Source organism: Trichechus manatus, unplaced genomic scaffold (assembly GCF_000243295.1).
Source record: "Trichechus manatus latirostris isolate Lorelei unplaced genomic scaffold, TriManLat1.0 scaffold00036, whole genome shotgun sequence".
NCBI classification, from domain to species: domain Eukaryota; kingdom Metazoa; phylum Chordata; class Mammalia; order Sirenia; family Trichechidae; genus Trichechus; species Trichechus manatus.
In genome coordinates, this window is record NW_004443972.1 from 15,615,030 (window position 1) to 15,631,898 (window position 16,869).

The 16,869-nt window shown below is 39.0% G+C and overlaps 1 protein-coding gene across 1 annotated transcript in view; it reads right to left on the reverse strand.

Annotated features, from left to right (window-relative positions):
• The window catches only part of PLA2R1 (phospholipase A2 receptor 1), a 120,887-nt gene that overhangs the window by 62,363 nt on the left and 41,655 nt on the right, over positions 1 to 16,869 (reverse strand). The window contains exons 6-10 of the mRNA XM_004375415.1: positions 16,680 to 16,823; positions 13,743 to 13,937; positions 12,037 to 12,194; positions 7,588 to 7,686; positions 2,300 to 2,412 (exon numbers count right to left, since the gene is read on the reverse strand). Coding sequence (XP_004375472.1) covers positions 2,300 to 2,412; positions 7,588 to 7,686; positions 12,037 to 12,194; positions 13,743 to 13,937; positions 16,680 to 16,823 — 709 coding nt within the window. The remainder of the gene's footprint in view (positions 1 to 2,299; positions 2,413 to 7,587; positions 7,687 to 12,036; positions 12,195 to 13,742; positions 13,938 to 16,679; positions 16,824 to 16,869) is intronic.

The following is a 16,869-nucleotide window of genomic DNA, read 5'->3' on the forward strand; positions in this document are numbered from 1 at the left end:
GCTGCTATTCTCACTTTAGATGAAGGTTTACAGAACAAAATAGTTTCTCATTAAACAGTTGGAACACAAGTTGCCCTATGACAACGGTTAACAACTCCACTATGTGTCAACACTGTACTTACTCAACCTTGGGTTCCCTATCACCAGCTTTCCTGTCCCCTTCTGCCTTCTAGTCCTTGTCCCTGGGCTGCTGTGCCTCATTAGTCCCATTTTGTTTCATGGGGCTGTCCAATCCCCGGCTGAATGGTGAACCTCGGAAGTGACTTCACCACTGAGCTAAAAGGGTGTCTGGGGGCCATACTCGTGGGGTTTCTCCAGTATCTTTCAGCCCAGTAAATCTGGTCTTTTGTGTGTGTTAGAATTTTGTTTTACATCCTTCTCCAGCTCTGTCCAGAATCTTCTATTGTGATCCCGGTCAGAGCAGTCAGTGGTGGTAGCTGGGCACCATCTAGCTGTACTGGACTCAGTCTGGCGGAGGCCTTGGTAGCTGTGGTCCATTAGTCCTTTAGACTAATCTTTTCCTTGTATTCTGTTCTCTTTATTCTCCCTTGCTCCTGAAGGGGTGAGACCAGTGGAGCATCTTAGATGGCTGCTCACAGGCTTTTAAGACCCCAGATGCTACTCACCAAGGTAGAATGTAGAACACTGTCTTTATAAACTGTGTTATGCCAATTGAGCTAGATGTTCCCCGAAACCATGGTTCCCACAGCCCTCTGCCCAGCAATTCAGTCCCTCGGGGAGTTCGGATATGTCTATGGAGCTTCCATGATATCAAAAATGCTATCTTGAGTTTATTCATTTATTGTGTTATTCAGTCTTCTTCACTTGTTTCATGTATCTATGCTCTATCTCTGCAGTCGTGGGACTGTAAACAGCACCTGGACAATTATATCATGCCTTTTTTTCTTTTGTACAGTAAATCTGTGTTTAATATGATGCCTTTCACAAAAACAGGTATTCAGTACATAATTTTCTAATGAGCTCTTGACTATTAATTTTTGTGTGGTCAGATAACATATGAAAAGTAGTGAACACAGTGCCAGGTATGCGACAGGCACTCAATATTAAACAACAAAAAAAGAAAGAATAAGACATAAAAAATAGGTGAAACAAATAGGCTTATTTTCTTCAGTGAAAAACATAATTAAATTCTAATTAACAAAAAAGCAGAGCTTCATTGGTCAGGCTCTTGAATAAAGTTCAATTTTGACTCACTGACTGGCGGATTTCCAACCCAAGACGCTCTTGAAGTCTTTTGGGTGGGTTACTAGGTAGAGGAGATAAAGGCTATCTTCTGCCTGATAGTTATACCCAGGAAGGAGACAGGTAGAACTAAAAACAATGCTGAAATGCAGCAAAAGTAGTGCTATATCCTGTAGGAAGAGTCTCCTGGCGTAAAATGCTTCTCCAGGCAATTTATTCTGTCAAATGCTGTCAATCCATTCATCCATTCCTCTGTGTGTGTGTGTGTACATGCGCTTGCATGTGTGCACATACATACACATGTGTGCATTCCTGGGCACTGCTTGAAGGAAAAGGGTCTTTAGATAAAACCACAGCACTAGTTAGCCTGTTTCCTGGTATTCAATGGATATATTTAAAGACACTGGCCTAGGCAAAATAGCAAGTGTTCTGCCCTGCTTCCGTTTTCACGTGGAGGAGTCAGTCTCCCAGCCCTCACTGTCCTCCGGCACTGATAGTAACACTGAGGTCACATCTGTGGCTGGTATTTTTATCCCCTGTTATACACCTGTAGCAGGCTGGGAATTGTATGGAGTGCAAAAGGGGCACAGTTTCTCTCTTAACATCAGGAAGACATCTGTGCACAGAGAAAGTCTAAATCTAAATAAAAATAGACCTAGCAATGATGAAGCATTTGAAACCCTCTACATTTCAGCTATGCATCCTTTTCTTCTTTAAAAAACAAAACAAAACAAAAAAACAACAAAAACCTCACACACATTACGTTAAAAAAACTTAATTGTTAAATAATAAATTTCTTTTCCATTACAAGCAGTTAGAAGATAAAATCTAAATATAAGTGAATGTATTAGCAATGTTAGATAATTAATAAATCTTTATGGAATGGAAAAGTAATCTTAAATTATACTATATGTTACACAAAATCATTTTAGGAATAACGTTGCATGATTTCAATTCAACTCAATAAATAATTTAATACTCTAATGTATGACAAGTTTTGATTTGGACAGGTTACTCATGGTAGCTAGATTTTATCATTCTAAGAGCCTGCATGTCAAAGCATGACAGTCATGGTTCTGTTAGAAAATTAATTTACCTGTTTGTAATGGTTACAAGTGCAGGAGAACAGTAATAACCACTGGAAGCATGGTCAAAACTTCGGAGGACTGTGTCAATTTTGTAACAGAATTCACCATGTCTCTCCCATCCCTTAAAAAAGGAAAAAAGGAAATTAAGGAGATAAATCTGATTTAGTTACATGGCAAAATAACCTTTTTTTGCATATTCTCATTTACTACTTAAATAACTTTCTTCTCTGACCCACACAAACTCCTTGAATTTTTATCTTGATATCTTTATTTTATCTGGTGATGCTATTAGCTACAGTCACTTCTATATTTACTTAACTAATTATCTTAAAACCTATTAAAAGCAAATGATTCCATATTAGAATCTTGATCAAAAGGGGGAAAATAAATAAAAGAATTTAAAATCTCATGGGTTCTAGACTTCCTGGAGCCATGGAGGGTGGATGAACCCTGAAAATATTGCCCCGAGATAATCTTTTTATTATTATTATTATTGTACTTTAGGTGAAAGTTTACAGAACAAACATTTTCTCATTAAAGTCAGTACACATACTGTTTTATGACATTGGTTAACAACCCCACGACATGTCAACATGCTCCCTTCTTGGCCTTGGAGGACCTTTTTTTTTTTTGGTGAAAATATACATAGCCAAAGATAAACCATTTCAAAAATTTCTACATGTAAAATTCAGTTACGTCGATTATGTTCTTCCAGTTGTGCTGCTATTCTCACTTCAGATGAAGGTTTATAGAACAAAATAGTTTCTCATTAAACAGTCAGTACACATATTGCCCTATGACAATGGTTAAGAACCCCTGAGATAGTCTTTAAACCTTAAACCAAAAATATCCCCTGAAGTTATCTTAAAACCAAACAATAGTTTAGCTTTAACTAGTAAAAAAAGATCTGCCTTGAGCATTATGCTCTTTTAAGAACTAACTCTAGTGGGATCAAACTGACAACAGCAACTCAAAAGATTAGATAGTAACCTCAGGGGGCAGTGGGTTTATGCTAATGAGGGAGGAACAACTTCGAAAAGGAGAGTGAGAATGGTTGCACAACTGGAAGAATGTAATCAATGTCACTAAATTGCACAAGTAGAAACAGTTGAATTAGTATATATTCTCAACCACAGCAACAAAATAAAATCTAGAAAAGAAAAAAAAAGCAAATGAACACGAACACACACACGCACGCACACTCTTCAGACTTAAGGAATTTTATACAAACGGTCCCTACAGGAGGTAGAAATTAAAGTGTTGGCTCTAAAGTCAGAATGCCTGGGTTTGGATCCTGGCTTCACCACCATGTACCCTTACTCAATCTCTCTGCATCTTAGTTTTTCTCATCTGTAAAAAAGGGGTAATAGTATCCATGGAGTTGTTCTGGGGATCAAAGGGAGACAACGCAGGCAGAGACCTTAGAACAGAGCCAGGGTCTCGGTGAGTGTTCCATTACTCTTACCTATTATGATTTTGGAAACCCTGGTGGCATAGGTGGTTAAGAGTTTGATTGCTAACCAAAAGGTCACAGCAGTTTGAATCCACCAGGCACTCCTTGGAAACTCGATGGGGCAGTTCTAATCAACTCGAAAGCAATGGGTTTTTTTATAATTATTATTATCATGATTATGAGAGTGTCCTGGTGGCACAGTGGTTAAGCACTAGGCTACTAACTAAAAGAAAGGTTGGCAGCTTGAATTCACCAGCCACTCCGTAGGAGAAAAAGTGGCTGCTTCTGCAAAGGTTACAGCCTTGGAAACCCTACAGGGCAGATCTACTCTGTCCTATAGTGTCGCTATGAGTTGGAATCAACTGGATGACAATTTTTTTTTCTTCTCATCATTATGAGGTATTTAAGTTGAACAAAGAGGACATATGCATCTAGATAACATTGCATTTTTTCTTATGAGTTGGAATGGACTCAATGGGAATGGGTTTGCCCCCCCCCCCAATTATCTCATGTTATCTCACTGAGATTTGTTGAGATTAGCGATTTAGATAACGTCACAGACTAGTGGATCTGCTGGGCCTAGAGCCCAATTCTAGTGTAATCCAGGATGGTCTTGGCTGGATTACAATGCTTCCAAATGGAGAATAGCCAAAATAGATACTGTAATGCGTTGCTTAACACCCACAATACTTCTGTGAAATAGGACCTTATGTGATTTGTACATAGTGCAAACACCGTATTAGATACAGGCAGTCCAACGTCCCCTAAAGCCTATTATATTAAAACCTTATGGGAGCCCACCGGACAAAGCCTGAGAGTTGTATCCACTGGCAGCCAGATCGAGACTCTGTGCACATGTGGGGAAGGTGGGTCGCGGAGAAGTGGCAGCGAGGAGCGGACCGGCGAGGAGCCGGTGTGCAGGTGCCGGGAGCACGGCTGAAGGTGGCGGCCCTGGCTGCGGCTCCTCTATTGGTGTTGCCGCTTTCAAATCAAGCGCAGTGGTCGCCAGGAGACGGATCCCGCGAGCACCCCGCCCGAGGCAGCAGCTGAGGAGCGTGGCAGGCCCTGCCCTGTGCCGGGAGTGAACCGAGGGGAAGGAGGAGGACGCGGAGCCGGAAGCCCTGCAGGGATTGAGATGCGCCCTGGAGCCCCGCTGCTCATTCGCTCTGGGAGTTTGGAGTTTTTAAAACTATTAGGGGCAAATAATAAGCAAAAGGAGAGCTGCTTTCCCTTTAAAATAAAAAAATTTCTTACGGGACCACAGACATACATGCGGCCGGAACTGCCGGAAAGGACATTGTGCGGTGCATGACGGTATTTTGTTGTAAAGATTATTCCTAAATTAACTGGCTGGACTTTTAGAGAGGAAGAAAGCAAGACTTGGCCCTCGGACAAAATGCAGAACGTGCAGCTCCGTGGTTAGCCCTGGGAGCTATGAAAGGTGGCTCTATTCTTTAAAATCATACGGGCACAGGACTCATGAGCTCATTAATCATCTATATTTCAACTGAGTTATTTTAGTTTTTTTCTTACAATATTACAAAATCACATCACTTCTATCTATTTTTTACTTATTCGCCAGTTTTAAAATATCCTACCCTTTGTGACATGCCAATACTTACCAGCTTTTGATCAGATAGAAAATGATTTATAGCATATTCCTTGGAAAAGGTCTTGGTCTTGCAATAAAGTAAAGAAAACCTTATTTTAGAAATCAGCTATTTTAGTTCCAAACATATTAGTAAATGTCGTGAGTCATAGGTGCTCCTGCATCTAGCAAACCAGTGACACCTGCTCTGAACTCATTCCCTTTCACTTCTACCTGCAACCTTGTCTGTGCGAAGTAATTGACAGCTCCAGGCAGAGGCCCTGGGAGGAACACCCAGTAATGGGGGCAAGGAGGTTAGATTGCTTTTGTACTTGGAAGGACAGGCTGAGGAAGGCTGACAAATTGATCTTTCTGACAAAATATTTCCTCTTCATTAGTAGCTTTTAGATCATAGACTGTTTAGCAAAATATATATGTATATATACATACAAGAACAGATTTAAAAAAAAAAAAGATGTGCCCTAGTTATAACCAGAAAAACTAAAACTCTTTACTATAAGCCTTTGTCCACTCAATGAAAGTGGGAATAATAATTAATTATATTGGTTAATATCCTTTGTACACTAGGTGCCATTTCATTTTTAAATGAAATTATGCTAATGACAATTCTGAGCAATTGCTCATATTGTCCAATCCTAAACAAGCGACTCAGTGGAAAAAAATACTTCTTCTTTTCCTTTGGAGTTATCAAGACTGAGATTATAAATTGACTTTGCATGTGCAGACTGTTTAAAGAATTGCATTGAAATAAATTGCTGAAAGAACTGGTTAAGACCGTATTCATAGATGTATGCATATTGAAATTAATGGGAATTTTACCATAATGCTAGAGAACCATCTCTGACCTTAGAATCTTTAAATGCTGGTAATGCTGTTCTGAGAGGGAAACAGTAACTTAAAGTTTGTACAGAACATCAGTCAACATCTCTGATCAGAAAGAGATTAGGTAAGTGATCAGCTATAACTAATTCAGGAACTGTAATCATTAGATAAAATATTTGGTGACGTGCCAGGGATGCAACGTGTATGTCCAGCTATGGGGTATGAAGAGTTGTTCATATGTTTACACATTGATTAATGAATAAAATGCAGTTTCTGGAACATAAATTATTGGATTAGAAGAGAAAATACTTAACATACAGTTGCATAAAAACCAAGTTTGGGAAAACGTTGAGACTCATACAACATAAAAATTCCCAATATTTAAATCCAAATTCATGTGTGTGTGAGAGAGAGAGAGAGAATGTGCTGAGGACACTGGTAGGTTCTAGGTTTTTGCTTTACTACAGAATATTGAACATATTTTGGGAAATTTAAAACAGATAATCTTCTACCTTTTAAGTTTAAATGTAATGTATCAAATATTTTCTATTACTTCAAAACCAAAAAAACCTATTGTTGTCGAGTCAATTCCACTCATATTGACCCTATAGGACAGAGGAGAACAGCCCCATAGGGTTTCCAAGGAGCGGCTGGTGGATTTGAACTGCCGACGTTTTGGTTAGCAGTGTTAAAGTCCTTAAAATACTAAACTTAAATAATCTTTTATTATCCCTTTCCCAAATAATAAATATATTGCAAAAAATGAATTCCTCTCCGTTACTGTATCCTATTTAAATATTTAAGTCTAAGAAAAATGAAAAGGAAGGCAAGACTCTCGGTGCAGAAATTCACTCTCTGACTCAAAGGAATTCATGATTTTTCACTCTGACATCCCACTTCAAAATTATGAAAACCATATGTGTGACAGGGCATCATGTGACTGTCATTGTTTGTACGGTTGGTATAACAGGATAATTTACATTTTTTTATCTCAAAAGAAAAGTAGTTTTAGGTTGAAGTGGCTGATAAGAAAATGATCCATAAAAGTAGCTTTCCCAGAGCTATAAATCCTTCATATGCCTCTAGCTGGTAATTGTTGGTTTGTTAAAAGTAGCCCACAGAAAAAAAAGGAGGAAGGAAGGAGAGAGGAAAGAAGGGAGGGAGGGAAGACGGGGGAGAAGGAAGGAACGGAGGAAGGAAGGAAGAAAAACGGGGAAGGAGAGGAGGAAGAAAAAGGAAGGAAGGAGAGAAAGAAGAGAGAGAAAAGGAGGGAGGAAGAGGCAAGGAGGAAGAGAGGAGGGAAAAAAGAGGGCGGGCAGGAGGGAGAGAGATTCACTTTAAAGTGACAGTGGATAAATGATTCTAGTAATGAAAAGTTCCTGTAGACAAACTGCAAGGTTAAAAGCACTTACCTCTTGACAGCCTGATTCAGTGTCAGAAAGGACATGGCCTGCTTTTTTACAAATGTAAAAAAGTGTTTCTTCACAATTTTTAACTTTCCAGTGTCCCTCCTAAAAGGAAAATTGTTACAAGATGAATGAATACACTCCATTATTGATGCCATGGGCAATACCAATTATTATGAGTAAAAATATGAATAATAATATGTGTTTCTCAAAAAGTTAAACACAATTACCATATGACCCAGCAATTCCACTCCTGGGTATGTACCCAAGAGAAACGAAAACACATGTCCACACAGAAACTATGTTTATAGCAGCATTATTCATAATAGCCAAAAGCTGAAAAGAACCCAAATGTCCATCAAGGGATGAATGGATAAACAGTTCACTTATGGCACTTGCATACAATGGCATATTATCGGGCCATAAAAAGGAATAAAGTACTGACATATGCTACAACTCGGATGTACCTCTAAAACAGTGGACGGAATGAAAGAAGCCAGACACCAAAGGGCACATGGTGTATGATTCCTTTAGAGAAAGTATCCAGAATAGGCAAATCCATAGAAACAGAAAGGAGATCAGTGGTTGCCAGAGGATGGGGGTGGCGTGGGGAATGATTACTTAATGGGTACAAGGTGTTCTGGGGTGAAGAAAAAGTTTTGAAACTAGAGAAAAGCGGTGGTTACGCAGCATTGTGAATGCACAAACTGCCACTGATTTGAACACTTTGAAAACGGTTAATTCTGTTATGTGAATTTCACCTTAATGAAAAGAAAAAAAAAAGTATTTCAGAATGGGGTAATATCTGAGGACCCTGCAATGTCATAGGAAAGGGCTGACACTCTCTCTGAGTGGGAAGTTTCACTCTCTTGCCAGTGCCAGAGTGTAGACAATTCCAAGGTATGAAATCTCGGACTGGGTGGGCAGGTGGGGAGGAACTGGTGTTTCTTGATAGTCTGCCACATGCTAGGCTTAATGTCAGGTGATTTTCATATATTTTCTCAACGTTCCTGTGAGGTTGGCATTGTTGTTGTTAGTTGCCCTCAAGTCGATTTCAGAGTAGAACTGTGCTCCATAAGGTTTTGAAGGCTGTGACCTTTGGGAAGCAGATTGCCAGGTCTTTCTTCCAAGGTGCCTCTGTGTGGGTATGAACTGCCAACCTTTCAGCTAGTAGTCGAGCACTTAACCATTTACGCCACCCAGGGACTCCTTTATTACTCCCATTTTAAAAGTGAGGGTTAATACCTTGCACAAGGTACTAGAATCAGTCAAAATTGGAGCTAGGATTTATACCAAGGTCAACTTCATATGAAGCTGCTTTTAATTTTTTTTTTTTTTTTAAAGATGGATAGAGCAGTGGTTTTCAGTCTTTAGTGGGCATCAGAATCACCTGGAGGAGTTTAACACAGATGACTGGGCCCCAAGATCAGAGTTTCTCCTTCAGTAGGTCTGGTGGGACCCAAGAATTTGCATTTCTAACAAGTGTTCGGGTGATGTAGATGTTGCCAGTCTGAAAGCCACACTCTGAGAACCACTAAGATGAAGCCATCCCCCGACCAAGTGAGAATGTTGCCTCCTCTCTTCAACCACTGCTAAGTATTAAATTGAATGCTTTGCTGCTTTTATTTGTATACCTGATGCTGGGGAAATGTCTGGAAGCTACCATGAATTACCCTAGATAACATCCTCATAGCTGACATTCATGTTCAGCCCCCGATGTCCTTCTTCACCACTAAGTCTCCACACCCCCACCTCATTTCCTCTTTATATGACAGGCAGACATCTTAATGTCTTCTCCTGGTTCTACCGAAGGCAGCTCTCAGAGCCTTCATTAATAATGAGATACAGTAACTGCTAACAGATTAAAATTTTATTCTCCTAAAGGATTTCTAATTTTAACACAAATCAGAACCTTAGGCTAAAACCACACAATTCAAAGTTGAGGTGGTATCTCAGGCATCCAGGATTTTTGGGAAATATGGAGCTCTTCCATCACCCTCAGAAGCATGCTATCTGGGAGGCTGATGCCTTCATCTGTAAGAGAAGGCCTGCATCCCTCTCCCAGGGAGTCTCCTAGCAAACCACCCAGTTTATAGGATAGTTGGATGGATGAATGAACGAATAAATGAAGTAGTTTCCTAGGCTCTCACATTCAAATTTCCATGTCAACAATGATTAGGCAACTTATTAAATATAACCATCATATTCAAATTAATTACTACTTCATGGAAATATTAAGTTTTAAGCATCTACTAGTTAAGGTGTTACTGAACTGCCACAGAAGGGACCACAGCACATATCCCACTTAAATAGCATTGTCTGGCACATTCAATAAAATTAATACCTTTCCTTACTCTCTTAAAAGTAATCCTGTTGTCCAAATGTTGACTCCTGCTCTTTATTTTATTTTTGACTCCTGCTCTTTAAATGTGCTAAATGAACTACCCATGTCTGTCAAATAAAAAGGGAGAATATCCACAGGAAATTAAGGTCATCTTAATTATATCAAAACCAATGAAACAATAAAGAATTAAATACTATAGAATAAACTATGGTGTGTTTCAGCTGGTCTTGACCCAAGACAGAGTCCCTGGGTGGTACAAATGGTTAAGTGCTAGGCTACTAACTGAAAGGTTGGTGGTTCAAATCTACCCAGAGGAGCCTTAGGAGAAAGGCCTGGTGATCTACTTCCAAAAGATCATAGATACTGAAAACCCTATGGAGCACAGTTCTAGTCTGACAGACATGGAGTCACCATGAGTCAGAATGACTTGAGAGCAACTTGTAGATCCGTGACAGACATCTATGGAGATCATTGTTTCTCCCTCCTCAAATATGACTCTGATACACTGCCTTAGCACTTAGATTTGAAGCTGCACATGTCCGTGCCAGCCTTAAAAAATAAAACAACAAAATGTGTTATAAAATAACTGCTTAGAGACTTCTGATGTTTGGTTGGCACAACTACTTGGTCAAGTTACTTAAATAACATTTAATAAGCCACTCCATGGGGGACCCCAATATGGTATCCTGGGGGCTAGAAAGAGGCCACCTACCAAGTACCAATAGCCTCCTAATCTCAGTGAATTCATTACAGTTCAGTAGCTCTATGATCAAGGAGAATAAATCTGTTTAAAACATACAATAAACCTTTTACTTCTCTTGGGATTTAAGTAATCTGTATAGTCAAATGTTTTAGATAAACAAGTGACTTGAAAATAGGGACAATGATAATGTTAAGGCCACATTCATGTGAAGAAATGAATAAGGTTTTCCACTGATTCACCATTTTCAAAGAGGTTATGCACACTGTTGAAATCTTTTTATGTTAATCAGACTCCTCTTCCAAACCTCACTTCTTCCTCTCATCTCCACCTTGGTGGTTAATGAAACCACCATCTACCCAGATGCTCAAGCCAAAATCTTCCTGTCTCTTACCCCTCATATCTAATTTAGCAGCAAGTCCTGTCCTCCAAAGGATCCTTGAATCTGTCCAAGTCTCTCTATCTTCATGACCCTAATTCAACCACTGGAGTAGCCACCAAACTGTTTTCTGTCCTTCCATTTTCTCTCTCTCCAATCCGTTCTCTATGTAGCAGCCACAGATACCTTCTTTTTTCGCTTCTTATTTTTTTCAGTTACTTTCTAAAATGTAAATCAGATCACGCCATCCATCTCCTTAAAGCCCTTTGTTGTTAGCTGTCATGGTGTCAGCCTCAACTCATGGTGACCTTGCACGTTGTGATCCATAGGGTTTTCACTGAATGATCTTCCGAAGTAGATCATCAGGCTTTTTTTTCCTAGTCTGTTTTAGTCTGGAAGCTCCACTGAAACCTGTTCAGCCTCATAGCAACACACAAGCCTCCACCGACAGACAGGTGGTGGCTGAGCACAAGGTGCATTGACTGGGAACGAAAGGTGAGAATTCCACGACTGAACCACCAATATCTCATTACAGCCTTAAAGTGGCTCCTATACCGAGGCTGATAAGCCTGGTGTTTTTGCGTTCCTCCTGCCCCATCTCCTACCACCGCCTCATCATTCATACCCTCAGGCCATAATGGCCTCCTTTTGATTAACAAATACAGCAGGCCTTTGGGTCTGGCTTGCTGCCCCTCTGCCCAAAATGTTCTTCCCCCTGCTCATCAGGAGGTTGGCTCCTTCTCATTCTTTTAAGTCTCAGCTTAAATGTCACCCCTAGACTTCTGTGACTGTACTGTCTAAAGTAGCTGTCCCATTACTACCATGTCACCTATTTCCTTGAGCAATCATCATAACTATATTTACTATGTGTTTTCTTTTGTGTGTGTGTACTTGTTCACTGCCTAGCATGGAAGCCCTGGGAGGAGCAGGGACTGTGCCTGTCTTGGTCCCTGCCACAGCCCGAGTCCCTGGCACAAGTGGCCCTTAATACCAGCAGAGCAAAATGAGCATTGAATGAATGAATGAACTTACAGGGTGTTCTGCTGAGACACACAGTTGGCTTCTATTTGGAAAAATTTGGGGCTCATGTGTTTGCCAATTAGTAAAGGTGACTGAGGAGCCATTAGACCATTCAAAGGACACTGGAATTTTACTGCTGCTCAAACCAATCCATGTTTCGGATGCATTTTCTGTAAAAGATAAATGTAAATTACTTTCAGGAATTCTGTTATCTGCAAAGGGGATAACGCACTGGGACTATTACCAAAATGTACCACTTTGAGTGTGATTTCGTCTTTATTTTTCATGTGATGAAACCTGTTTAAGTCTTGGTTTAAAATACCTGTTTAAACCATTTTTTTTCCCGATAATATCCCACTTTTCGTGATACAGGCCTTGTAAGTGAGGCAGGGAGTGAGCTGAAGTCAAAGCAAGGACAAAGCTTAAGGAAGTCAGATCCCTGGGACTCTAATTAGTTCCTGTTTCTGTAGGTAAAGTAGATCAAAATAGTCTGGTTTTGCTTCTGCCTAGAGAATGGAAAAACAGGAAGGTCCACTGGACTAGGAAAATTATATTTTTTTAAAACGAAAAACTGTTAATGATAGTCTAGTTTTCAGATGCATTTTTTTCTTTGTCTTTTTTCCCTCAGGGGAAAGAACAGCAAAAGCTCTCAGAAGTGTTGAAATGGGAGCAATAGGATTATTAGAAAAGTAAATCAAGCTTGACAGCCTAGGTAGGATGAAAAGACTCTAGGTGGCTGAGAGAGACTTTAAAGCCTCCCTGTCGGGATAGGGAGTAGTCCTGGTAGCACAGTGGTTAAGCGCTCAGCTGCTAACTGAAAGGTCAGCAGTTCAAACCCATCAGCTGTTCAAACTCACCCACTGTTCCACGGGAGAAAGATGTGACAGTCTGCTCCCATAAAGATTTATAGCCTTGGGAATCCTACGGGAGAGTTCTACTCTGTCCTAAAGAGTCACTATGACTTGAAATCAACTGAATGGCAACAGGTTTTTTCATTAAGAAAGAGGCACCCATAGGATTCTTTTAATCCCAAAAGCAAAGGGTGAGGAAAAATTACAGAGAAGGATTTTTGTTGTCACTCCAAACTAAAGCCTAACATTGGAAAGGTATCAGAGTACAATCTGGGGATTTTTTTCATTTTAAAATATTTGCTCTAAGTCAGTGATTTCTATTTTTCGGCAGAATTCTGTGTTAAGTACATAAACAAGTAGGAGCAGAGGTACTCTCATGGACTAAAGCTGGGTGGAGACCCAGGAGCTTGGAACTCCTGAACACTAGACACAGATTGAAAAACCACTGCACCAAATACATTGTGCGTTTTCACTGGTTAAAGTTATTTAAATCCAACAACTTGCCTAAGGGATTTCCTTTAGTGCTTGGATTACATGACAGCACACTATTGCTATCTAGTGGCCATAAAGCTAAATTACAGGTCCAGGTTTTTTATTATACATTCCAGAAAATGATCTTTGTCCCTTTTTAAAAAACATTAAAAACCATCCACTATATCTGGAATATGTGAAGATGTTACAAAGTTTCTAAATATGTATTTTGTAAAAAATCTGATTTTTACTCCTGGAAAATATTTAGAAACTTCTGGCATATATACCATAAATAATCACTTTTAAATAGCTTAAATTTCTTTTCAATTCCACTAATAAAAATAGTTACCACATTATATCTTCATGCTTCTTAAATCAAAGGAAGTTGACACTCACCATTTCCAAGAAGGGTTACAAGAAACTCCACCTCTGCTAACGAAGCTATGCTTATTAATGTGCTGTTGTCAGACTGACAAGAATGCAAAGCCTCATTCCAGGTCTTCTCTTCTTTCTGAAGTTTGTAGCAATTACGATTGTAGGGATCCCAGCTGGGGTCACAGTGTGTAGCATAATATTTCCAAACATCCTTTTCTTCTTAAACCAACAAAACAATGTCATTTTTAACTATTACTTTAGCATTACTTCTTACCCTTAATAATAAATTGCTATCAATATATGATTAAACATTTTAAACACAGTAACATATAACACGATGACATAAAAACCATAGAATCCTAGATCTTCAGAGTTGAGAAGGATCTAATCTAATCTCAATGCTTCATTTTCCAGATGTGATAGCTAAGGTCCACAAAGGTTAAGAGACTTGCCAGAAGTCATACAACCAAAGTGGAGAGTCAGGACTAGATATAAACTTTAATAGTTAAGAGTTGTCCATCTTTGAGACCATTTTAAACTTAAAAAAAAATTATGGAAGACAATTTATATGGTATTCCAAAGATTTTATATACAGTATGTGAGAGAGTGTTATGGATTAAACTGTGTCCCCCCAAATATGTGCTGGAATCCTAACCCCTATATCTTGAATGTAATCCTGTTTGGAAATAAGATTTTCTTTGCTATGCTAATTAGGTCATAACGGAGTAGGGTGGGTTCTAAATCTAATCTCTTCTGAGCAATTTAGACACAGGGAGAGACAGATGCCATGTGAGGATTGCCAAGGAACACTTGAGGCTACCGACAAGGAAGGAATCGACACAGCTGAGACCCTGATTTGGACTTTTAGCCTACAGAACTGTGAAAATATAAATTTCTGTTAATGCCGCATACTTGTGCTACTTCTGTTATACCCCAAACCCATTGCAAACTCATTACTGTCGAGTCAATTCCAACCAATAGCGACCCTATAGGACAGAGTAGAACTGTCCCATAGGGTTTCCTAGGCTGTAATCTTTATGGAAACAGACTGCCACATCTTTCTCCTGTGGAGCAGCTGGTGGGAGCAGCTTTTGGTTAGCAGCTGAGCGCTTAACCATTGCACCACCAGGGCTCCTTTCTGTTTCAACAGTACTAGGTAATTAAGATAGAGGTGTAGATATTTATGGTCAGCTAAAAAGAGCCTGAAATCCTGATCACTTCCTCTTGAGCAAGGCTGACAAATAGGACTCATCTTGAGTGTTAGTCTGAGAGCCTGGTGGTGTCACTCTGGGTTGGCCATTGCTGGACTTAGAGGAAAACAATTCCATGATGCTTTAGACATTGTAGGGGAAGGTGGTGGTGTGCATGACACATTTTGACTCTCCTTGTCCAGGAGCTTGTCCTCAACCTGGTAATAGCATTTTTACCTTATTTAACAAAACCACAACTGGGTGCCTCCCTTAAGTACTAGTTTAGTCAGATACAACTTCACTGCTATTTGAAAATGAAGACAGAATCTTTTAAATTGCTTCTAGGACTCAGATAGCAATTACAATTATAGAGAATTTTAGAACATTTAGATATCATCTACTTCAGTGGTTTTACAACCTAAAAAAGTAGCCACAGAACCCTTTTTAAAAATGGAGTATTATATGTCACTGGAAAGGTAAGATAAAAAGGTAGAAGAGGGACCACTCTGATTGAAGGAAGAACAGGGCCAAGCAAGGAACCAGGGGATCCTGGGAACACAGTTTGAAAACTCTGGATAGATCATCAAGAGAATCTACTGAACTTGAAGCAACAAGAAATAATCCAGACAAGCTTAGTTTAACATTTTTGGTCTTTTAACCTCAATTAGTGTATCAGAAGAATAAATAAGAAGGAAAGAAGGGTAGCAGGAGGGAGTGTAGGAAGAGATAAGGAAACAAAGAAAGATAAAACAAAGAAGGAAGATGAAGGAAGGAAGAGAGAAAGAGAAAATGACAATCACAGCCTGAAGCAATTTCAACCAATCCTTGAAATAAAGAAAGAATAGCTATGTAAAAAAATGACAAGATGCTTCTTTTTTCTTTCCCTGAATATTCTACAATACCCCTAGGCTTGGCTATTTAAAAGAAAATGAAAGTTAAAACCTAATTGTAAGGAGCAATATCTAAAAAACGATAATTTAGCTTATTATTTTAAATCTAAAGTGGTTTCTAATTATGCTTCTTTTAAAAATGTTCTGTTTCTATCTCTGTTTTCCGAGCTAAGGCATAAATTCCCACAGAAACTAGAAAGAAGCAATAGACCTTATAAACGGAAATAATTGGACTTCAGGTACTAGATTGTAATTAGGTATTAAGTCTTAATTATACCTAAAAGTTTTGTATGTTATGGGGGGGGGGTGTTACTAATAAGAGATATAGAGTATGGTAGAAATTCAATGAAGTAAAGAATTCTATAAAATTATTTTCTGATTTATTTAATTTCCAGGGGAACCATAAATCAAACTCACAACTAGAATAGAAAAGGAAGTATATATTGTTTTTCTAATGCAGAATGACTAAGAATACAAATTTTTTTAAAAAAGAGAGGAATAAAATGTTTTATATGGTCAGGTTATTTTGTTTTGTTGTTGTGACCTGCTGTCGAGTCAGCCCCTGACTCGTGACAACCCCATGCGCAACAGAAGGAAATGCTGCCTGGCCCTGTGCCCTGTGCTGTCTCCATGATTGGTTATAGATTAGTTTTTACTAAAAACCTAATTGTATTTTTTTAAGTTCATGGTACCTTTGGAATAAAAGATATTATCTAGTTATGCGTTTTTATTCATAGAAATACAAACCAGCCTTAGCTAAGTTTAAATGACTAATTGTTAGCAAAAAAAACAAAAAACAAAAACAAAACGAGGAATTTGAATATATTCAGAGGGCAATTAAGCAATGCATAAGAACAACTTAAAATAAAAACACTTACCAACTACTTCATGATCAGTGTGATTTAAGTATTTTTTACATACATAAGGCAAGGCGGACTCACAATCCCGACTCTTCCAGGCATTTGGCATGAATGAGTTAAACGTCCCACAGTGATATTCAACAAATGGCTCAAAGTTTATATCTGAAAATACAATGCCGTGTTTCTTTTTAACATTAGACGCAAATAC